The sequence below is a fragment of the Elephas maximus genome, chromosome 1 (genome assembly GCF_024166365.1).
Source record: "Elephas maximus indicus isolate mEleMax1 chromosome 1, mEleMax1 primary haplotype, whole genome shotgun sequence".
Lineage (NCBI taxonomy): Eukaryota > Metazoa > Chordata > Mammalia > Proboscidea > Elephantidae > Elephas > Elephas maximus.
Genome location: NC_064819.1, coordinates 71,171,753 through 71,194,602, shown reverse-complemented (window position 1 = coordinate 71,194,602; position 22,850 = coordinate 71,171,753). Strand labels below are relative to the sequence as shown.

General features: G+C 41.5%; 2 protein-coding genes across 2 annotated transcripts in view; one reads left to right on the top strand and one right to left on the bottom strand.

Moving 5' to 3' along the window:
- KIAA0319 (KIAA0319 ortholog) overlaps window positions 1-11,764 on the top strand; it is a 77,665-nt gene extending 65,901 nt beyond the window's left edge. The window contains exons 17-21 of the mRNA XM_049884937.1: window positions 1,938-2,080; window positions 4,145-4,267; window positions 6,220-6,310; window positions 8,998-9,089; window positions 11,223-11,764. Of these exons, the coding sequence (XP_049740894.1) occupies window positions 1,938-2,080; window positions 4,145-4,267; window positions 6,220-6,310; window positions 8,998-9,089; window positions 11,223-11,401 (628 nt within the window). The 3' untranslated portion in view covers window positions 11,402-11,764. The remainder of the gene's footprint in view (window positions 1-1,937; window positions 2,081-4,144; window positions 4,268-6,219; window positions 6,311-8,997; window positions 9,090-11,222) is intronic.
- Window positions 11,765-12,940: 1,176 nt separating this feature from the next.
- The window catches only part of ALDH5A1 (aldehyde dehydrogenase 5 family member A1), a 48,676-nt gene continuing 38,766 nt past the window's right edge, over window positions 12,941-22,850 (bottom strand). The window contains exon 10 of the mRNA XM_049884876.1: window positions 12,941-22,830. Within this exon, the coding sequence (XP_049740833.1) occupies window positions 22,625-22,830 (206 nt within the window). The 3' untranslated portion in view covers window positions 12,941-22,624. The remainder of the gene's footprint in view (window positions 22,831-22,850) is intronic.

Below are 22,850 nucleotides of genomic sequence, written 5' to 3'. Positions count from 1 at the left end.
TCATCAGTTGGTATCCAACAAGGGTGCTAAGACAATTCAGCGGAGAAAGAAAAGTCTTCAACAAATGGTGCCAAAACAATTGGATATCCACATGTGAAGGAATGAAGTTGGACCTGTACCACACAACGTATATAAAAATCAACTCAAAATGAATTAAAGACCTAAATGTAAGAGCTAAAACTATACTATTCTTAGAAGAAAACATTGGCGTAAATCTTCATGACTTTGGATTAGGCAATGGTTTCTTAAATATGACACCAAAAGGCCTAGCAACAAAAGAAAAAATGGATAAATTGGACCTCCTGAAAATAAACATATCTGTCAGGGACAGCATCAAGAAAATAAAAGGGCAGTGAAGAGAATGAGAGAAAATATTCACACGTCATCTGTCTAATAAGTATCTAGGCCCCAGACTTAAACCTCAACAATAAAAAGATAAACAACCCAATTTAAAAAGAGGCAAAGAATTTGAATAGCTGTTTTCTCAAGATACAAGAATGGCCAAGAAGCACATGAAAAGATGCCCAACATCATTAGCTATCAGGTAAATGCAAATCAAAACCATAGTGAGATACCACTTCATTACCCTTCAGTATGGCTAAAATTAAAAGGCAGACAATAACAAGTGCTTGCGAGGACGTGGAGAAATTGGAACCCTCATATACATTGCTGATCAGAATGTAAAATGGTGAAGTCTTTTTGGAAAACAGTTTGGCAGTTCTTCAAATGGCTAAATGTAGAGTTATCACCCAGTAATTCTACTTCTAGATATATATCAAGAGAAGTGAAAACATATGTCCACATGAAAACTTGTATGTGAATGTTCATAGCTGCATTATTCATAATAGCCAAAAAGTAAAGACAACCCAAGTGTCCATCAGCTGATGAACTGATAAACAAAATGGTGATATATCATACAAAAAAACCCCCAAAACTTATTGCCGTCAAGTCGATTCCTACTCATAGGGACCATACAGGACGGAGTAGAACTGCCCCATACCATAGGGTTTCCAAGGAGCGGCTGGTGAATTCAAACTGCCAAACTTTTGGTTAGCAGCCAAGCTCTTAACCACTGCACCACCAGGCTCCATATCCATCCAATGAAATATTATTCATCAATAAAAAGAAATGAAGTATTGATATGTACTGAACTGTGGACGAACCTTGGTAATATTATGCTAAGTGAAAGAAGCCAGATACAAAAGGATACATATTGTATGATTCCATTTATACGAAATGTCCAGAAGAGGCAAATCCATAGAGACAGAAAGTAGATTAGTGGTTGCCAGGGGTTGAGAGAATGAGTGAATGGGGAGTGACTACTAAGAGATAGGAGGTTTCTTTCTGGGGTGATGAAAATATTATGTAATTAAATGATGATGATGGTTGCACAACTTCGTGAATTTACTAAAAGTAACGGAACTGTGCACTTTAGAAGAGTACGTAAATTATAGCGCACTTTTAAAAAGGTTAAAAATAAAAACATGTCTGTAAATTATTATCCTGTGTATGGTTGTATCTATGTGCACAAATAATGCATATTGCTCTTTTTATCTGAAGATCTATCAGCTGTACTTTGAGACTGAAGAGCCTTTACTTATGAATTAAAAAAAACCCAAACCCGTTGCTGTCTGACTCATAGCAACCCTATAGGACACAGTAGAACTGCCCCATAGAGTTTCTAAGGAACAGCTGGTAGATTCAAATTGCCCACCTTTTGGTTAGCAGCCAAGCTCTTAACCATTGTACCACTAGGGTGCCTTACTTATCAATATAAACTGATAAATTCCTTGGCCCATAGAATGTGCCCTTGCATCCTGGCCAGGCTACGGAGCTGTAGCAGCGTGTGTCTTCACAGGTCACATGTGTGTATGCTCATGTCCCGCCGGTCACCTGCCTGACTGTGTGGCTGCCCTCTCTCATTCTCTCCTCTGCAGCACCATGATTGTGTTTTACGTACAGAGTGGAAAGCCGCTCAAGGTTCTCAACGCTGCTGAAGTGGCCCAAAATCTGCACATGCGGCTTTCAAATGAGAAGGCTGACTTCTTGCTTTTCAAGGTCTTGAGGATTGACACAGCAGGTATGTCCCCTACGGGAAAATTCTAAGAGGATGAGACTTACCAGTCAAGTGTAAGTTTTATTGGCACAGGTTGAGGAATGATGTGTGTGTGGACATTTTCACTTTAGTATCCAGGGACTTGTTTTGCACTTATTTCTCCAGTAGGCTTCCTGTAACACATGTTTGCCAGCTACTCATTGTCTTTGAGGGAAACTGGAAAGAAATGTTGGTCGAGTCGATTTTTAAAACTGTACTTACAGATAATGGTGTTATGAATTGAATTGTGTCCTCAAAAAATATGTGTTGTAAATCCTAGAACACCTAAACTTGTGGATGTAATCCCATTTGGGCCTAGGACTTTCTTTGTTATGTTAATAAGCCCATATCAGTGTAGAGTATGTTCTTAAGCCAATCACCTTTGAGCTATGAAACAGGCACATTAGGCATGGAGAAGGAAGCACAAACAGAGGAAGACACACACACAAAGATCACCAAGGAAGAGAGGCTGAAGGAGACAAGGATTTTCCCCCAGAACAAACAGAGAAAGCCTTCCCCTAGAGCCGGTGCCCTGAATTTGGACTTCTAGCCTCCTAAACTGTGAGGGAGCAGTCCCCGGAGAAGGACATCACGCTTGGTAAAATACAGGGTCAGCGAAAAAGAGGAAGATCCTCAATGAGATGGACTGACACAGTGGCTGCAACAATGGGCTTAAGCATAACCATGATTGTGAGGACAGCAGAGGACCGGGCAGTGTTTCATTCTGTTGTATGTAGGGTCACTATGATTCGGAACTGACTTGATAGCACCTAACAACAACAACAAACTGTGAGGAAATAAATTGCTGTTGGTTAAAGCCACTCACTTGTAATATTTCTGTTATAGCAGTACTAGATAACCAAGACGAGTGGTCGTTGTCAGAAATTGCATATTTAAACTGTCAACAGCGTTAAAGATAGATAAGTACTATTGGCCGAAAAAGCCATGTTTACATAATTTGTTTACCTGGACATCATTCATAATTTAGTTTCTGATGCTACCATTGAAAAGACTGTTGAAAGATTAAGACAGCTTAAAGGGCCTTCCGGTTGTACCTCATTTCACAGCTTCTTTCTTATCACCCTTCCTGGGCACCAAACTGATTCATAGGTGTGGATGGAAATATGGTCTCTGTCTAAGGTCCCTTTCTTCATCCTATGAGGGCAAACCCAAACCTGTTGCTCTGGAGTCAGTGTCATAGGGTTTCCAAGGCTGTAAATCTTTATGGAAGCAGACTGCCACATGTCTCTCCCATGGAGTGGCTGGCTGGTTCAAACCACCAACCTTTCAGTTAGCAGCTGAGCACTTAACCACTGTGCCACAAGGTCAAGCTACATTAACTATTTTATGAGAGCGTGAATCCCTTATTATGGTGAAGCGGTAATTTCAGTAGATGCTGGGGAACATGATATTGTTTGGGCAGTAAAATTAATTTAGTTTCAGATGTATACCGCAATTGACATTCTCAACTGTAATATGGAATTACTTAATTTTTTAACTCTTTTGTTCTAGCTACAAAAGTAATATGTTTATCGTAGGGAATCTGGAATATCCAGAAAGGCACAAAGAAGAAGATCCTTTAGATCTACAGTCTAGAATTCCCACCCAAAGATAATTTTTGTTAATATTCTGGTGTATTTCCTTCCAGTTCCCCTGTCTCAAGAAATAGTTAATAAAATTGGAATAATTTGATAGATGTTTTTAATCTGATTTTTAACTTCAAATTATATCATGAACATTTTCTTAAATTGTTTATCATTTCTCTTCAATAATATGTTTTTGGCTGCACAGTGGCTGTGAAGATTGATTTTAAATAATGCTCCAATATAGATAAATCTTTGCACACATCCCCAATTATTTTTACTGGAGAAATTCTTAGAATTTATTTTAAGAATTTTGGAATTAGGCTGGAGGGTGCTACATTTTAAGGCTTTTGCTACAAGGTATAGATAGACTGTTCTGCCGTTGCCATAGAAGATGGGAGAGAAGCTGAAGCCAGGGGTTCCTCTTCCCTCTGTGGTCACTGTGACCCTGTTTGCCTCCCTGCAGGTTGTCTTCTGAAGTGTTCTGGCCATGGTCACTGTGACCCCATCACAAAGCGCTGTGTTTGCTCTCAGTTGTGGATGGAGAATCTGATACAGCGTTACATCCGGGATGGGGAGAGCAACTGTGGTGAGTTCTGGTATGATGGTGGCTTTGTGTGAGGAGCGTGACGACAGCCCATTCTGCCATACCAGGAATAGGTGGCTAGCTCTGCAGCTGTGAACATTCAGCCCTTTTCTTACCTGAAGCCGGGTGAACTACTGGGGGTTAAGGTGGTATCCGCAATGTACTGTGCTATTAATACTGTGGGGGGTATGCTTAGACTTTTACATAAAACTTTTAATGAGGAAATTCACTTTGGCAGAGCAGATTTGGCTAACAATTGTTGGCCTAAGAAAGAGTCTCTTTAGGCCACGTGGGCTGAATTCCCCTGCTGTACCTGCCTTGGTTTAGGCTCAGTGTGGCCTTCTGGGGAGTCGAGTGAAGGAAATGGTTAATGCACTTGGCTGCTAACCAAAAGGTTGAAGGTTTGAATTCACCCAGAGGCACCTCAGAGGAAAGGCCTGGCAATCTATGTCTGAAAAATCAGCCACTGAAGACCCTATGGAGCACAGTTCTGCCCTTACACACGTGGGGTTGCCATGAGTCAGAGTTGGTTCAATGGCAAATGGGCTGGTTTGTTTGTTTTTTGGTGGCCATCTAGTGAAATTGTCCCTAGCGTGGACTTACTGGAATCGAGATGAGAATTTGGTGTACTCTTTCAGGCTGTCTACCTGAGCAAGAACCAAAAACTGGAGCCACAGCCTCAGCAGGCCAAGCTATTGCCTTAGTTCAGTTCTGGGGAGGAAGCTGTATTTGAATAGGAGTCTACTTCTAAGAGCAAATTTGCTGTCTTGGGGAGCCAGATGGAAATGATTGACAGGGAAAACTAAGCGTTTACTGCCGGATTATGCTCCCACTCAATGCTACATAAGAAAATTGAAAATAGCCAGACCCTGGATCGTTACTCCAAGGAGATTATATAATGCTTATTAGAGTTAAACCTTCTGTATTTGCTCCCTGCATTTCTCTGTTCGTGAAATGCTGTTGCAAAGCTTGTTTACACTGAGTTTCTGCAGGGAAGGGGAGGGGATGAAGATCAAGTAGTTTCTGAGTTGCTGTCTGGGCCCGTGGGAAGCGTCTTCATGCCACCGGCAGCTCGACTGATGCCTCATTCGCTTTATTAAAACCAAGCCAGAATATTTTTTTTTTTTGCAGGGGTAGGATTGTGGCTATTTTGATTCTGGCATGAGATGTGTCGTAAATGGGTATAGAAGAGGCATGTCTTCTTTTTAAATTATTCCTTCACTACCTGATTTGACAACTTTTGTTTTTAACAATTAAAAAAAATTTTAATTTATTTTTATTGGAGCATTGGTAGCAAAGCTATGGCTGCTAATCAAAAGGTTGGCAGTTTGAATCCACCAGCCGTTCCTTGGAAACCCTATGGGGCTGCTCTACTCTGTCCTATAGGGTCGCTATGAGTCGGAATCGACTCGACGGCAGTGGATTTAATGGGTATGTATGTATATATATTTATATATAAGGAAAGCCTGGTGGTGTAGTGGTTAAGTGCTATGGCTGCTAACCAAGAGGTTGGCAGTTCGAATCTGCCAGGCGCTCCTCAGAAACTGTGGTGCAGTTCTATTCTGTCCTGTAGGGTCGCTATGAGTCAGAATTGACTCGACAGCAGTGGGTTTGGTTTTTGATTTGATATATGTACATAAAACACAATATTTGAAGCATTACTTTTTTAGTTGATTAATTTTAGTTATTCAGACTATTCTGTTCTCAAGTTAGCATGAAATAGACGCTCCATGAGGTCCTTGAACCATCTGGGCAACAATGGGGTGGTTTTAAGTTGTTGCTTTATTTGTATTTTATCTTGCTTATGCCATGCCACCAGCCTGACAAGGTGTTGTCAACACCACAGATGGCCTTTGCTCCGAAGGACAAAGGAATATTTATTGTGAATCATCTAAATAAAGTTGCTTTGCAAATAGTATATAAACTTTGTCAGCTCTGGTTTTCTTGTCTTTCAGAGTGGAGTATATTCTATGTGGCAATGTTGGCTTTCACACTTACAGGGCTAACAGGGGGTCTAACTTGGCTTTGCATCTGCTGCTGCAAGAGGTACCTGGTGGGCTTGTTTATTTCTTTGTTTGAAATAAAGACACCTCATTAAATGCAAAATTATAGCTTTTGCTCAGGTTTGTTAAAGTGCAAAACTGTTTGACAATTCCTTTTATATGAAGACAAACGAGGTGTTAAAAGTACTTTATATACACGCTCCGGCACAAGGCATGGTGCCTAGGTAAATGAAGTAATGCCAAAGGCAGGTTTTTCTCGTTACGGCTCTTATATTTTGTAGGAAGTTCAGGGATTCTCTATCAAAGCTAACGGTAGCTTCTATCAGTCACGTGTTCTGTTCACCAGAGCAGTACCTGAGTGGCCTGACTAAATCGCCCTCAGTACAGGAAAGAGTTCTAGGAACATACTAGTACAAATAATGGGCTTTAATTATTTTAGTTACGTGAAGCAAAAATCAAATCCCTCTACCTGATTCCAGCTCTTTTAATACATGTAAAACTTTAAGCAAGGTAATAACACCACCAAAGAGAAGTTTTGCTCTAGGTTTTCCTTTTATCTTTTTCTTTGGCACTGACTTCTGAGGAGCCCCTGAGCAGCCTCACTGGCACAGTCTTTCAGAACCCTGTGCCTGGCCCTCTGTGAGATTTGTAGGGACGGTGATTACTCAAGTCCTTAGAAGAGCACATGGGGTCCACTTTTCTATATAAAACATTATATCTGCTCTGCAAAGAAGATGGGATAAAAAAAAAACAATGGGTTTACCATAATTAATGGTTCCTTTTCAGAAATCACCATTTTATTTGTAATTACTTTCCCCAAGGAAAGCCTGATAAAAGAGAACCAGCCATAAACACTTAGGCAAAGGCCTAAATCCCATTAAGTTAAATCCCATTAAGAAGCATCTGGGGAGACAGTCACCCTACTATGCATGCCTTTAAAAATTCTGCACGTTTGTGCCATGTATCAAGTAGATGAGGGTGGCGGAAGTGGTGAGGACTGTGAACATTTATTAATATTTGCCATTGTCATTAATGGTTCTAAGTGCTTCATATGTATTATATTTCTTATTGTGGTAAATATATATGTAACAAAACATTTGCCCGTTTCAACAGTCTTCACATGGACAGTTCAGTGATACTGTGTTCATCATGTTGCACAACCATCACCATTATCCGTTTCTAAATTTATCCATCACCCTTAACAGAAGCTCAGTGTCTCCCAAGCAAAGATTCCTTCTTTTCCTTTCCTTCCTGCCCTGTATTATCTTATTTAGTCCTTCCATACACATATAAGACTGTTCTTACTCCCATTTTACATATGAGGACATGGAAGCACAGAAGGGTCAAATAATTTTCTCAAAGTCACCCAACTAGTAAGTGTAAAACCCAGGATTCAAACCCTTGGATTAGAGGCCCACGCCCTTAATCACCATGCTACTCAGAAAAGCACCTTTGTGCTATGTAATATCTGTTTGTTCTCTATACACCTTAGCATGGTTTTGATCTATATTTGCAAATAGTTCTCCGTGGCATGGGAAGAGGCACATAGGCCTAACCCAACTGTTGTTTTCACATGTTGTGAAAAAATGAAAGACTGGGTTGTTGCCAATTAATTCTGGGAATTGACTGTAATATTTTTTTTTAATTAATTTTGAATATTATGTTTTAGGTGAATGTTTACATAGTAAATTAGATTCCCATTCAAACAATTCATATACAGGTTGTTCCATGACATTGGTTACAATCCCTGCGATGTGTCCGCACTCTCCTCCTTTCTTGCCTGCCCCGCTTCCATCCACCCAATTTCCCTGCCGCTCCTTGGCTTCTCTTCTTTGCTTTTAGGTAAATGTTGACCGTTTGGTCTCATATAGTTGATTGTTAAGGAGCACGTTCCTCCTGGGTGTTATTGTTTATTTTATAGACCACTCTATTATTTGGCTGAAAGGTGACCTCGGGAGTGGCTTCAGTTCCAGGTTAGAAGGATATCTCATGGCAATAGTCTTGGGGGTTCCTCTAGTCTCTTTCAGTCTACTAGGTCTGCTATTTTTTATGGATTTTAGTTTTGTCCTATGTTTTTCTCGCATTCTAACTGGGACCTTCTATTGTGTCCATGGTCAGAACAGTCAGTCAGAACAGTTGGTAGCTGGGTACCATCTAGTCCTTCTGTATCTCAGATGGCCACTCGAAAGTTTTTAAGATGCCAGACACTACTCACCAAACTAGGATTGTAGAACATTATCTTTATGAATTGTTACGCCAATTGACCTAGTTGTCCCCTTGTTGTTGTTTTTTTCCTGATTGGTAGTTCATGACATCTTTTTCTTCCTTAGCCTTTGGAAATTCCATGATAGTATAAGTTCAACTTTTCCTGAGTAATAAATTATTTATGGAGAAAACTCCATTAACAACACCCAGGTATTCAGGATTAGTCTAAAAGTTTCTGGCACCTTCACCTGAGGTGTAGCTGAGGGTCTGCAGTTAGGTGGGCAGTAGTGGTGTGGCCATTCCTACTCTTACATGTGTTTCTTCAAGATGCATGATATAGCTCTTATCTTACTGAACTCAGACCTGGTCTTGCATATTGTTATTATTAATAAAAGATTTATAAGATGCCAACCATTAAATACTAAGGACAAAACATTTCCTTCTGTGCCCTCAACATATTTTAAATCCTGGATCCCAGTTACCTTTCTGATGATCTGAGTTGAACTTTTTCATTGTTTCTTTCAGACAAAAAAGGACTAAAATAAGGAAAAAAACAAAGTACACCATCTTGGATAACATGGATGAACAGGAAAGAATGGAGCTGAGGCCCAAATATGGTAAGACAGTCTCCAAGATGATTTCCTGGTACTTAAAATTATTTTATTCAGGTGTTTACCTGAGAGTTATCTTGAGTGAAAGTGAGAATAACAGGCTGGAGTCAGCTCTTTGAGATGGTAGAGTGAGGCTGGGATTCTGTCATGGAAAACAACTTAAATTAACTTATATCAGTCCTGAGGGATATGCTACCTGGGAGGCAATAGTTATAAATGTAATGAAATTTTGGCAAAGGATTTTGAGGCATTAATGGTAAGTGATATGCAAATCCTATTACCAACTGAGCACCTACCGAATGACCCCAGGGCAAAGGCTGCTTTTCAAACAGAGGTCTCAGAAGAAAGGCCTGGCGCTCTACTGAAAAATCTGCCGTTGAAAACCCAATGGAGCATGGTTCTGTTCTCACACACGTGGGATTGCTGAGTGGGAATAAACTTGATAACTTTTTTTTTTAAACCTGTCATTGGTGCTTCCCTCTTGCCTCTCACTCCAGCCACTCTGTCTTGCCTGGTCTCTTACCCTCTGTCCTTATCATTCTCATCATAACCACCCTAGTTCACGTCCCTATAACCTCAAATCTGAACTAATCGTATACCAATAATAGTTAACAGATATTTAATGTTTAATATACACCAGGTTCTGTTCTAAGTACTTTCTCCATCTCATTCTAAGCCTACCAACAACTCTATGAGGTATGTCCTATGATTGTTCCCATTTTACAGAAGAGGAAACTGAGACAAAGGAAAGTTTAGCAACTTGTCCAAGTTACAGAGGTGGCAAGTGCCAGAGGTGGGTTGGACCAGGCCATCTGCTCCAGGGCCTGGGCTCTCCCCACTCTATGCACTGCCTGTGTCCCTGCAGACAGCTCTCCAGTGGCCTCTCTTTCTTCCTTCCATCCTGTACATGTGTCTTTCCTTTGTTTTTAGGGTAAAATTCAAATGTCATGGTCTACCTCGCATTCATGAGTTTGCTCTGAGGATCTACTGTCTCTCTAGCCTCTCATTTATTCTTACATGAATCATTTTCTCCAAACAGAGACTGGTTTTTTCCAAATACTCCTGGATGCCTCTGTACTCTCCAAGCCCCCCCTCCCTGCGCCAGCTCCTCTCATCCAAGTTCTCCTTTCTTTAAATTCCATCCTTTGCGAAACTTTATTGAAACAACCCCAACCACAGCTATGTGTGGTTATCTCATCTTTCATGTGTTTTTGTTTTTTTTTTTTAATTTTTTGCCTGTTGTGAGCCATCTTTTCATGAGCCAGTGTCTTTAGCCCTTTCCTAGACTTTAAGTCCTTTGAGAGCAGGGATCATATCTTAGACCTGCTCTGTCTTGTCTTTTGACAGATAAAAATATTTGATTGAACCAAATAGTAAAGTCACAACAGCTTTCATTTATTGAGTGCTTAAATTAAAAAAAATAAAAACTGTTGCTGTCAATTCTGACTCATGGTGACCCCATGTATTACAGAGTAGAACTGCTGCAAAGGGTTTCCATGGTTATAATCTTTACAGAAGCAGATTGCCAGGCTTTTTTTCCAAGGTGCCGCCAAGTGGATTTGAACCGACAACCGTTAGATTAGTAATTGTGTGCAAACCATTTGCACCACCTAGGGACCTGTTGAGTGCTTAAACCAAAAAACCAAACCCATGGCGGTCGAGTGGATTCCAACTCATAACAACCCTATAGGACAGAATAGAACTGCTCCATAGGGTTTCTAAGGAGCACCTGGTGAAATTGAACTGTCAACCTTTTCGTTAGCAGCCAAGCTCAACCACTGCACCACCAGGGAGGGCTCTTTATGTGCTAAATGCTGGGCCAAGAGCTTTACATGAACTATTTTACTTAATCCTCAAAATAAAACCATGCTTTGTTATCCTCAGTTTAGTTAATGAGGAAACTGAAAGCCCAGAGAGATTAAGTATCTTGCCCAGGGTCACACAGCTAGTGTCAAAGCTAAGACTCAGAGCGGTGTTATTAATCACTACACAGCCCAGACCACTGCTGTGTGGGTGGTTGCTTTGATGGTGCAAAGAATGCGTGTTCATGCACCTCACGTGCCCTGCCACCAGCATGGCCAACAGCTGAGAGCGAAAAATGGCCTTTCCCTCAAGATGCTTCTGTCTGCCTCTCCTTAGGTATTAAGCACCGAAGCACAGAACACAACTCCAGCTTGATGGTGTCCGAGTCTGAGTTTGACAGTGACCAGGACACAATCTTCAGCCGAGAAAAGATGGAAAGAGGGAATCCAAAGGTCTCCATGAATGGCTCTGTCCAAAACGGAGCTTCCTTCAGCTACTGCGCAAAGGACAGATAATGGAGTAGTAGACTTAAACCGGAAGGACCTCAACAGGAATTCTTTACTCCAGGTGCCATCAATGGGAGTTAAAACACAAAACTAACTCTCGTTAGAATAGCACATTAGCGTCCTTTCACGGGGCTGGATTTCCATCCTTGTATTTTGAAAGACCTGTTTACTTGGGGTTTTCCAGACACAAAATGAAACAAATATTGCTTTTTTAACTGGAATGCTTGTTAATAGGAATGAAGGCTGGATAAATCATAAGGTATTCAGGTAGTCCCGGACTTACAACAGGGTTCTGTTCCAATGACTTATAAGTGGGTTCTGACTTAAGTTGAATAATTTTTTTTAGCTTTCATTATTATTATTGCCTTTTACTATGAGTATCTTTATAAAGGCAATCTTTCTTTCTTTTTGGGAGTTAGAAACATTACATATAAATTTACAGCTTCAACATTGACACTTCCTGCTTCTCCATTTACACGTATGTTATATAAGCCAAAAAACAAAAAAGGATGGTCGTAATTGCAATTTGTCTTAACTTGAACACGTCATAAATCAGGGAGAGTGTTTTTATAGCTGGCACAATATTATATTGCCCACATTCAAATGAAGGGTAACATCTGTTGAATGTTGGAGAATGTTGGAGAACTTGAGTAAAGATTAAGAGAGAGCTGATTTCTCTGTGTCTGTGACTTCCCTTAAGGATGACTTTGCAAACATGGTTTTGGTAGAACCTGCAGAGTCAGATGGCTGTGGATATTAGAATGGCTTATCTAAAAGGTATGGTTAGTCTTCTGTGAAGATGGCCAGAGTGGTCTGTGCAGCAAGTTTTCTGTGCTCGTTAGGACAGCCATACATAGCAAAGCCCTCCTGTTTTTTCCCGCCATTTCTCTGCTTTCTCTCGGAAGATCAAGGGCTAAGTAAGAATTGTATTCTAAGGACAGAAGCAATAGAAAGGGGGTAAAAACCCACTTGGCGTGGAGTACACTTCAACTTATGGCAACCCCATGTATCAGAGAACTGTGCTCCACAGGGTTTTCAGTGGCTGGCTTTTTGGAAGTAGATCACCAGAGCTTTTTTCCAAGGTATCTCTGGGTGGACTAGACCTTCCAGCCTTTCGGTTAGCAGTCTAGCAGGTGAACTGTTTGCCCTACCTTGGGACTCCAATAGAAAGTGAGGTGGGGTTTAATGATTTGTAGGCTGAAAGTTGAATGTAGCATTTTATCATTCTTTATCTTTTCTTTCTCCAAGAAAAACAATAAAGTACACTAAAGCTTCTCTTGGCTCAGTTTACATTGAACACAAGACGTGTTATTTATTCAGTCTGTACTACAGGATATGCATTTGAACTGCCAGAGATATGAATATGGATTCAGCAACTTTTCTGTGTTCTGTAAGTCTGAAATACGATCAGTCTCAATTAGGATGGTATGCTAATGATAACTTCCGGCCCCTACAGGTACCTTCCATAATAACTGGCCATATACACCCCATATGTTTAACAATAGATATTTATTTATTCATGTTTTTCTTCTCAAATAATTGTTTACTAAATAAATCCTCTTTTAAACATATGAAAAAAAAATTGAACCATCACCAACCACAAAGCATTGCCAGAGTAAATCTATATTATTGTTAAATGGTTCGTTGTTGGTCCCCATCAGCCCATAAAGTAGCCTAGGTGGTGCACTTGGCGTTCTTTGTGGGAAGACTAGAATGAGAGGTGCGGCCAACCACAGATAAAACCAGTGCTGTGGTATCAAGGGTGTCTGGTTGTACAACTCTTCTGTAACACATGGGGCAAACTAGGATTGCTCTGCTGATTAAGAGGAGAACATAAGACACGTAAACCATCAGGGCAGGAGGGACAGAGAAAATATTTCTCCGGGGCCGTCGGAAAAAATTAGGCTGTCATGTGCTTTTGTCATCTTCTTTAATATTTGTCCTCATGGTTCCATCTTGTATTTAATTATTGTATTTTACCAGCAAATGGCAGAAATTATAAGTACAGGAATATAATTTTATTTTTTTACTTTCTCGACTTACGCCTATGCTTCCTGGAGAGCTAGCCAGTTAGTGTTCGATACTTTCTATTGTGTTTAAAGGAAAATGTGATGCTTTTTTGTATGTAGATTCATGAATTTAAAATCTGCCTTAGCCAGTGACCAGATTATAAGTGTTATTTTTGTGCACAACAGGAAATTTCTGGCATAGAGGGCAGTACCCCAAATGTGAACTCAGTGGAATATAATGATGAAGAAGCGAGTGAATATTTGTTAAGTGCTTGTATTATATATAATATACACATTTTACATACTCCATCGATCCCTACAATTGACCTTGAAAAGTAGATGTTACGACAGTATTCTCAGGTTGCAGATAACAATCTGAAGGTCCAGAGAGGTGAAGTAACTTGCCCACGGTCTCAGCCAGTAAGTGGTGGGTCTGGGAATTGGATGCAAATTTCTTTAACTGCAAAGTCTATATTTTTTCCCCTACAACTACACAAAGAACTCCCCGCTCTGACTGTTGGAGGGTAAATTCTGGTGGAACTTTCAGACCACCTAGAAGTTGTGTTTCTAGCACTAAGAGGAATTCCTTTTCGGTGTTAAGAGAGCAGAAGACAGCATCCCTAGTCTCTCCTGTGCTGCCCCTCCCTGTGGCTTTGCAATGGGCAGCTTCTACCTCTCCACCTCCTCTGCCCCTGGTCATGTCAGCCTGGCCTACCTGCCCTCTCACCACAGAAGGCTCTTGAATCTATGGTGAATTAAAAGTAAACATCATATTAGTGATCAGAAAATGGGCCCAGTCCTCTTGAGAGGGCCAGATAATGAGGAGGAATGACTCAGGCAGAATTCTTTGTCTTGTGCCTCTTATCACTAAGGGTCTTTGGAAGATAAAGGGTTCTAAGAGCTTTGGGAAGGAGCCCTGGTGGCACAGTGGTTAAGTGCTCAGGTGCTAACCGAAAGGTCAGCACAGCAGTTCAAACGCACCATGGCCCCTGAGGAGAAAGATGTGGCAGTCTGCTCCAGTAAAGATTACAGCCTATGAGTTGGAATTGACTTGTTGGCAATGCGTTTGGGTTTTTTAAGAGCTTTGGGTAGAAGGAGAAAAGTTGGGCCCTAAATTGTGGGAGAGGGTGTTTGTAGGGACCCAGTTACTGGTTTAGATCCCATAGTATTGAGGTTAAGCATAGTTACGACTAAAGAAACTGAAGAAAAATATGCAATGAGGTAAGAGAATTACCACTTGTCAAAACACACTGAAATTTGAACATAAGGTTTATTCTGAGCAGTTATTCTGTATGCATATAGGGAGACCATTTTGATTCCAGATAAAGCAAATGGCTAGAAGAAACTAGGTACAATGAGGCTTATAACGAGGAGAGAGAAGAATAGAAATCAACCACTGGCTAATCTTCATGTGGCTGACTGAACCCTGCCTTCCCCCCTTTACTCAGGTCAATTGATAACAAGTTACTTCTGGCAATTTACATTGCTGTAGAGTTTCGGAGCCCTGGTGGCACAGTGGTTAAGAGCTTGGCTGCTAACCAAAAAGTCAACAGTTCGACTCCACCAGCCGCTGGTGGCAATGGGTACTGGTAGAGCAGTTTCTGGCAGGCGTTTGCAGTTTGGGTCAGGCTTTTATGGTTCATGATTCATTTTGTGGGTAAGAAAAACCTTAAAATCAGAGTAACCTATTCAGCACACTTAACACTTAACAAGTTAACTATGCCAGTTTTGTGGGCAGGGAGGAGGGGAAGTACCATTCTTTTTGTGTGTGTGACCAAGCTATTGTGGACTTTGGTTTAAATCTTGGTTTTATTTTTTTTAATGTATTATTTCCATGTGTTGACGGGATCATTCCTAATATAACAGTATTAAATATATATGCTAATCGAAATTAAGGTGTCTGTTTTTTCTGTAATGAGGTGGGTACTTTTTCCTTTATGCACTTCCCTCCTTGAGTAGGGTTCAGCAAACTGGCTGGCAGCCTGTTTTTGTAACATCCACGAGCTAAGAATGATTTTTACATTTTCATGTGGTTGAAAAAATTCAAGACTATTTTGTGACCTGTAAAACTTACATAAAATTCAGATTTAAGTGCCCATAAATAAAAGTTTTATCGGAATTACAGCCCTGCTCGATCTTTTATACACACATTGTCTATAATTGCTTTTGCCCTACAATAGCAGAGATGAATAGATTCCACTGAGACTGTCCACAAAGCCTAAAATATTTCCTATCTGGCCCTTTACAGAAATTTCTGGAAGCCTGGAGTAGCACCCCTGGCCACTCCGCCCACCCCTTACTCCCTCCTCCCTATGAATGGAAGATGCTGCCTGATTGGTGAGCTTGGGAGCAACTTACCTTGCTCAGCTCAGCCTTCCTGCTCCTGGGTTTAAATCTGGCTGCCAACAAAAAACAAACCGGTTGCCTTGGAGTTGATTCCGACTCATAGAGACCCTACAGGACAGAATAGGACTGCCCCATAGGGTTTCCAAGGCTGTAAATCTTTAGGGAAGCAGACTGCCACATCTTTCTCCTGAAGAGCGACTGGTATATTCGAACCACTGACCTTTCAGTTAGCAGCCAAACGCTTAGGCGCTGGGTCACCAAGGCTGCAAAGGCAAATTCCGCTCCCTCCCTGCCAGGAATGGGCAGAGTCTGCCCCCTACTGGGAAAGGCTTACAGTTTCAGGAGGAAAATTAGAGTCAGGGGAGTGTGTATCTAAGTAAGCCACATCCCCTGATTAACTTCTAATCAGTAATAAAGCTGACCTTTTGCATTCCATCTGTCTGACTCCTGCATCAATTTCTCAGCTCCAAACTCCGGAAGAGTTGTTTTTTTTTTTTTTATTGTCCTTTAAGTGAAAATTTACACATCAAGTCAGTCGCTCAAACAAAACGTATACACCTTGCTATATACTCCTAGTTACTCTCCCCCTAATGAGACAGCACATTCCTTCCCTCCACCCTGTGTTTCTGTGTCTGTTCAGCCAGCTTCTGTCCTGCTTGGCCTTCACATCTCCCCTCCAGACAGAAGCTGCCCAGATAGTCTCACGTGTCTACTTGATCCAAGAAGCCCACTCCGTGCCAGTATCATTTTCTGTCTTGGGTGTTATTTATTGATCTCTTAAAACCTCAGAGCCATGTTACGGAGCTAACAGAGGTTTACTGGGAAGGGCTACTGGACTGGAATGAAAGGTTTGGAACTGAGGCTTTGTTGCCTTAAAAAAAAAAAAAAAACCACCAGCATATTGAGGTATAATTGACATACAACAAACTGCATATAGTTAAACGTTGCAATTTGATAAGTTTTGACCTATGCGTATGCTCGTGGAGCCATCATGACAATCAAGATAATGAACAAATGTATCACCCCCAAGTTTCCTTGTGCCCTTTTGTATGAGCGTCCCAGGCAATCACTGATCTGCTGTCATTCTAGATTGGCTTGAAATTTCTAGAGTTTTATATAAACTGAATCATACAGTATGTCTTGGTCATCTAGTGGTACTATAACAAATACCGCAAGTGAATGGCTTTAACAAAGAGAAATTTATTCTCTGTCTAGTAGGCTACAAGTCCAAATTCAGGGCATCAGCTCCAGGGGAAGGCTTTCTCTCTCTGTCGGCTCTGGAGGAATGTCTTTCTCATCAGTCTTCCCTTGGTCTGGAAGCATCTCAGTGCGGGAACCTCAGGTCCAAAGGACGTGCTCTGCTCCTTATGCTGCTTTCTTAGTGGTATGAGGTCCCCACATCTGTCTGCTTGCTTCTCTCTTTTATATCTCAAGAGAGATTGGCTTAAGACACTCCATAATCTTGTAGACCTCATCAATGTAACTGCCGCTAATCCATCTTATTGTAATATTAAGATTTACAACACATAGGGAAATCCCATCATAAGATAAAATGGCAGACAATCATACAAAGGAATCATGACCTAGCCAAGTTGACAGATATTTTGGGGGGACACAATTCACTCCATAACACAGTATATATCCATTTTTGGAGATGTTTCTTCCTCAAGGAACAAGTTTCCTCCTTTCCAAGCTATTTAACCCAATCCGCTAACAAGTTTGATGAGGCAAACACTTGCTGAGGTAAAGATGCTGGTAATGGGAGTGAAGCTGTTGTAAACTAATGGCTTCCTAGATCATCCTCAACCCTTTAAGAGCTCTGGATTGGTTTACTGAGAGACCAAAACTGTGCTTTCTGAGGTAAATGAACCAAGTCTTTTTAATTCCAACAATGATGATTTTCCATTATTAAATTATTAAGGGAATTTAAAGAAACGGCTTCTGAGATAACTGAGCCACAGCCTCAGATTTAGCATAAAACTCTTCCTTTAAAGTTTTCCCAGGCTGAAGTTACAGACTGACTTGTGTCCCTCAGAATGCGTACCAACTTGGCTAGGCCACGATTTCCAGTATTGTGTGGTAGTCCATCATTTTGGGACCTGATGTGATTTTCCTATGTGTTGTAAATCCTAACCTCTGTGATGTTCATGAGACAGCATTAAAGGCAGTTGCGTTAATAAGCAGGACACAATCAATAGGATTACATTGTATTTTGAGTCAGTCTCTTTTGAGATATAAAAGACAGAAGGGAGGAGAGGGACCTCATTATCACCAAGCAAGTAGAGTGGAGTGCACCATTTGGACCCGAAGCTCCTAGGCCAGGGGAAGACTGATAATAAGGACCTTCTCCCAGAGCTGACACACAGAGAAAGCCTTCCCCTGGAGTAGGCATCCTGAATTTGGACTTCTCACCTCCTAGACTGAGAGAAAACAAATTTCTGATGGCTAAAGCCATCCGCTTGCAGTATTTCTGTTATAGCAGCTCTAGATAACTAAGACAGCCCTACTGACGCCCTGAGACTGGACTTCTGGCCTCCAGAACTGGGAGACAATAAATTCCTGTTGGTTTAAGCCACTCACTTTGTGCTACATTCTTACAGCACCTGTAGGAAAGTGACACAAGTTCCAACCACAGGGCAGACCCCCCTCTGCATGCTGGGGTACAAAATTTCACACGCAAGGTCCCTGCCCCGAGACACTCTCTGGGGAGGGAGTACAATTTATACACGTCTGAACTGTTCTAATAACATCCAATAAAAACTCAAATGGTGAACTGACAAGAAAAAAAGCTACAACCAGAAACCTTGATGCAGAAATAGGATATTCTGTCAAGTTAATTCAACATTTATTCATTACATACACACACAACTCTGTCAGCTGACAAGACACAGATACAGACACACAATTATTAAAAGCTGGAAAAATGAGTTATGCACACGTTTGAAAAGCAAAATGCTTATTATCCATTTTTCATTATGCTTTTTCCCAAGTTTTATCCCACAAACTACAGCATAAAAAAAATTATAGCATAAATATTATTGAATTAAAATACTGTCTAAAAATATCTGCATGAGTCATTGAAACACTGGTATCCAGCTTTCTGAGAAGGCTGTCGCATGGCACAATTTAAAGTTAGTAGTGTCCGCTAACAATAAAATAGATTTGTCTACATTGTGCTTCTGGTCTTTATTTTCACTGAGCCATCACATAAGAATAAAGGTAGACAGGGAAAAAGGAAAAAAGCACTTCACACAAAATCATATTTAAAAGCCACTCAAAATTGATGAGAGATCTCAGATCCTCATCAGCTCTGCGAAGGAGAGAATCCCTGCATAGATGGAGGAAGGGTATGAAATAGTCTCTTTCAAGGCCAGTGGACTCTTGTCACAATCTGCCTAATTCCACTTGGGTTATGAGATAACTGCTGGGAAGTTCTTGCTGAGAACTCACTGTAGCAATGTCCAGAAAAGTACTTTTACCCAGCCAGTGAAAAACGTGGGAGGGTCAATATCTCCCTCTTGGTTTAGATCAGGGGTCAGTGCATTTTTTCTGTAACAAGCTAAATAGCGACTGTTTCAGGTTTTGCAGGCCAGACTGTCTCTGCCGCAACCACTCAACTCTGCCGTGAAAACAGCCATAGCAATATATCATAAATGAAGGGGCATGGCTGTGTTCCAATAAAACTATGTATAGACACTGAAATCTAAGTTTCATATCATTTTCATGTGTCATGAAATATTACTCTTTTGATTTTTTTCTCTAATCGTTTGAAAATACAGAAACCATTCCTAGTTTGTGGATTGTACAAAAACAGGTGGCCGGCCAGTTTTGGCCTGTGGGCCAGTTTGCCGACCCTTGATCTATTGGTCCTTTCCTATTTCGTGGTGTAAAGCGTATTAAAAAAAAAAAAAAAAATCCTATCCATCACATATGGTTCCCAACCCAGACCCAGTGCCGTCGAGTCGATTCCGACTCATAGCGACCCTACAGGACAGAGTAGAACTGCCCCATAGGGTTTCCAAGGAGCGCCTGGTGGATCTGAACTGCCGATAAACACATATGCCGATAAACACATACTGAAAAATAAGAAAAAAATGTTCATTTTAATGACAAAATTAATTAAGAATATTACAATGAGTCACTGGCCCTCAATTTATGTTCCCAGTGAGCCAAATACACAAGAAAACTCATACTTTGCCACCCTTTCAAAGAATCCACTGGCTTACAAAGTTAAAAGTTTATTTGAAAGTATTCCTTCAAATATTTCACCATCAGTATCCAGACTTCTAAAAACAATGTTAGAGCCTTTTTATGCTTAATGGAAAAAAAAATGAACACACCTTAGTCTCAGAGTAATTAGTAATCTGTAATTAGAATGTTATATAAAACCTGAAACCTCTAAAAACTATACAAAATAAAGACTAGAAACTGTCACCATGCAGAGTATTTGATTCTTGACAGGGCTTGGGCAGTGTTTCCCATTGCCATCAAGTCAATTCTGACTCATAGCGACCCCATGTGTTACAGAGTAGAACCGCTCCACAGGGTTTTCTTGGCTGTAATCTCTATGGAAGCAGATTGCTAGTCCTTTGTTTCACAGTGCTGGTGGGTGGGTTTGAACCGCCAACCTTTCAGTTAGTAGTCAAATGCAAACCATTTGTGCTACCCAGGGACTTTTGGGCAGTGTTACTAAGAAGCTGATTTCAGCTCCCTTCTTTTCCTTCGGGCCTTGGGATATGGCTAGTGTGACCCAGGTCAAATGGGAAGCAGCTCCAGGATTGGCAGCCATTCCTAGGTGTACAAGGACTTTCCAGACCCTTCAGTTATTCAACCACAGCTAAGTATTGGGTGGGATTCCGGAGTAACAGCATCTAGCGCTACTTTCTTTCATGTTTTCCTTGTCCACCCACCCCCCAGAAAGTCCACTGAATGTCAGTGGGTCCTGCATGCAGACAGCATGGAAGGGAAGGAGCTTCATCTTTGCAGTTCCAGCCAAAGACGGCTTTCATTCCTATTCCTCAGTATGTCAGGACGGATGGGAGAGCAGACACTAGATGTGCCCAGAAAGTCCACAATTTTCTTACTCAGAGTTTTTCTTTCAGGGTGAGAAGCAGCATAGGCCATGGGGGCTTTCTGTGATAACTGTAAAACTCTTCTTAGGTAAAAACCAAACCAAACCCACTGACTCATAGCGACCCTATAGGACTGAATAGAGCTGCCCCACTGGGTTTCCGAGGCTGTAAATCTTTATGGAAGCAGACCGTCACATCTTTCTCCCGCAGAGTGGCTGGCTGGTGGGTTCGAACTGCAGACTTTTTGGTTAGCAGCTGAGGGTTTTAACCACTACAGCACCACCAGGGCTCCTTTCTTAGGTAAAAACAAAAAACAAAAAAACCAAAGCCATTGCCATTGAGTCGATTCTGACTCATAGCAACCCTATAGGACAGAATAGAACTGCCCCATAGAGTTTCCAAGGAGCACCTGGTGGATTCATACTGCTGACCCTTTGGTTAGCAGCCATAGCTTTTAACCACTATGCCACCAGCATTTCCTTCTTAAGTAAAAGGTACCTGAAGTTCATGCTGCAGAGGAACAGGCCATTATGGAAATTCTTCCCCCTCTTGACATTACCGTGGTGCTTTTGCTTTTTTGGAGGTGAAGGAGCAGCCCTGTGTGAGGACAGAAAGTACAGGCTGCACGCAACAACCACTTAGTCAGGCTCAGGTGGGTGGCCAGGTGGTCTCACCTGGGCCAAGTCACTGCCACTGCTCGATGCACAAGGGGGCTGGGGTGCTGCTAATGATAACTTACACTGCACTTTCACTTTTTTATAAAGCAATTTCACTTTCTCTTAGGCTCACAGCACGGCCAGGAGGCATGTTGAAGGGTATGTCCAAGGTAACAGAGCTGCTCAGTAAAGGACCCAGGCCTAGCAACTATGGCCCTTCCATCCTAACAGGCTGCCTCTGCTATTCTTTCCCCCTAACACTTCGGCTCATTTCCTCAAGGAAACGAAATGCAACAGAACAGAAATGAAAATCTTTAAGCAGTAAATTCAGGACGATAAAGCATCAATTGACAAAGCGGTCCAGGAAGAGGTGCTCCTCCATTCTTCAGAGAAGCACAGGCCATTCTGTGCGATGTCAGAAGTCTTTAAAAACCAGCTAATTCAAGCAACGGAAAAATGTGGCAACAGATAGTGGTGGTGGTTCCACAACAGGGTGAATATAATTAATGTCACTGAATCGTACATGTAAAAAAAATGTTGAAATGGCACGTTTTGCTACATATGCTTCTACCACAAAAAAAAAAAAAAAAAAATTTCATCCAGCAAAAAAAAAAATTCGATTAATTCAACCTTCAGTGTTACAACCCAGGACACACAATGAGTCTTTAGGGCTGAGCTGGCTGACTGCCAGGGAAAGAAGGGGATATTGTGCCCCCTGACCAGGCCACTGGTCATACTCAGGCTCTGCCACACTGCCCTCTGGGTCCATGCTCCAGAACCACGAGAGGTGGTTGTGTCATCGCAAAGTCAGTAACCAAGCCTTTGTGACAGGGCTGAAGGGGCTGCCTGCCTCATGCTGAGCCCTGCTCTAGAGCAAGAAGGGGCTGTGGGCGGACCCAGGACTTCACTCTATAAACTCAATACTGGCTCTCCTGGAGTCTGTGGCCACTACCACATAGTACATATTGGTCCCTAGTTGGGTGATGAGCATCTGTTTGAGATTACGAGGACCGGATGAATGTAAAACATCCATACAATCAGCTAACCTAGGAAGACCCTGTCGGTTTATTTAAAATAATGGATGGCATGTCCCCACTTACGTAGGTAAGTTTCCTTTTTTACTGGTATACTTTAGAGAATGGAAGGATCCTATAAGCCTCCATAGCACACATATTTGAGTTCTAAATACTCATCAATGCCATACTTTGACCCTTCTCGTCCAAGGCCAGATTGCTTCACCCCCCCAAAAGGGCACTCCACGGTAGAAATCAATCCTTCATTAACTCCAACCATGCCAACTTCCAGCTGCTCTGCCACTCGCCAGATCTGGGCTGGGTCTTGCGAGTAAAAATAACCTGTTGTAGGGATAAAGGGA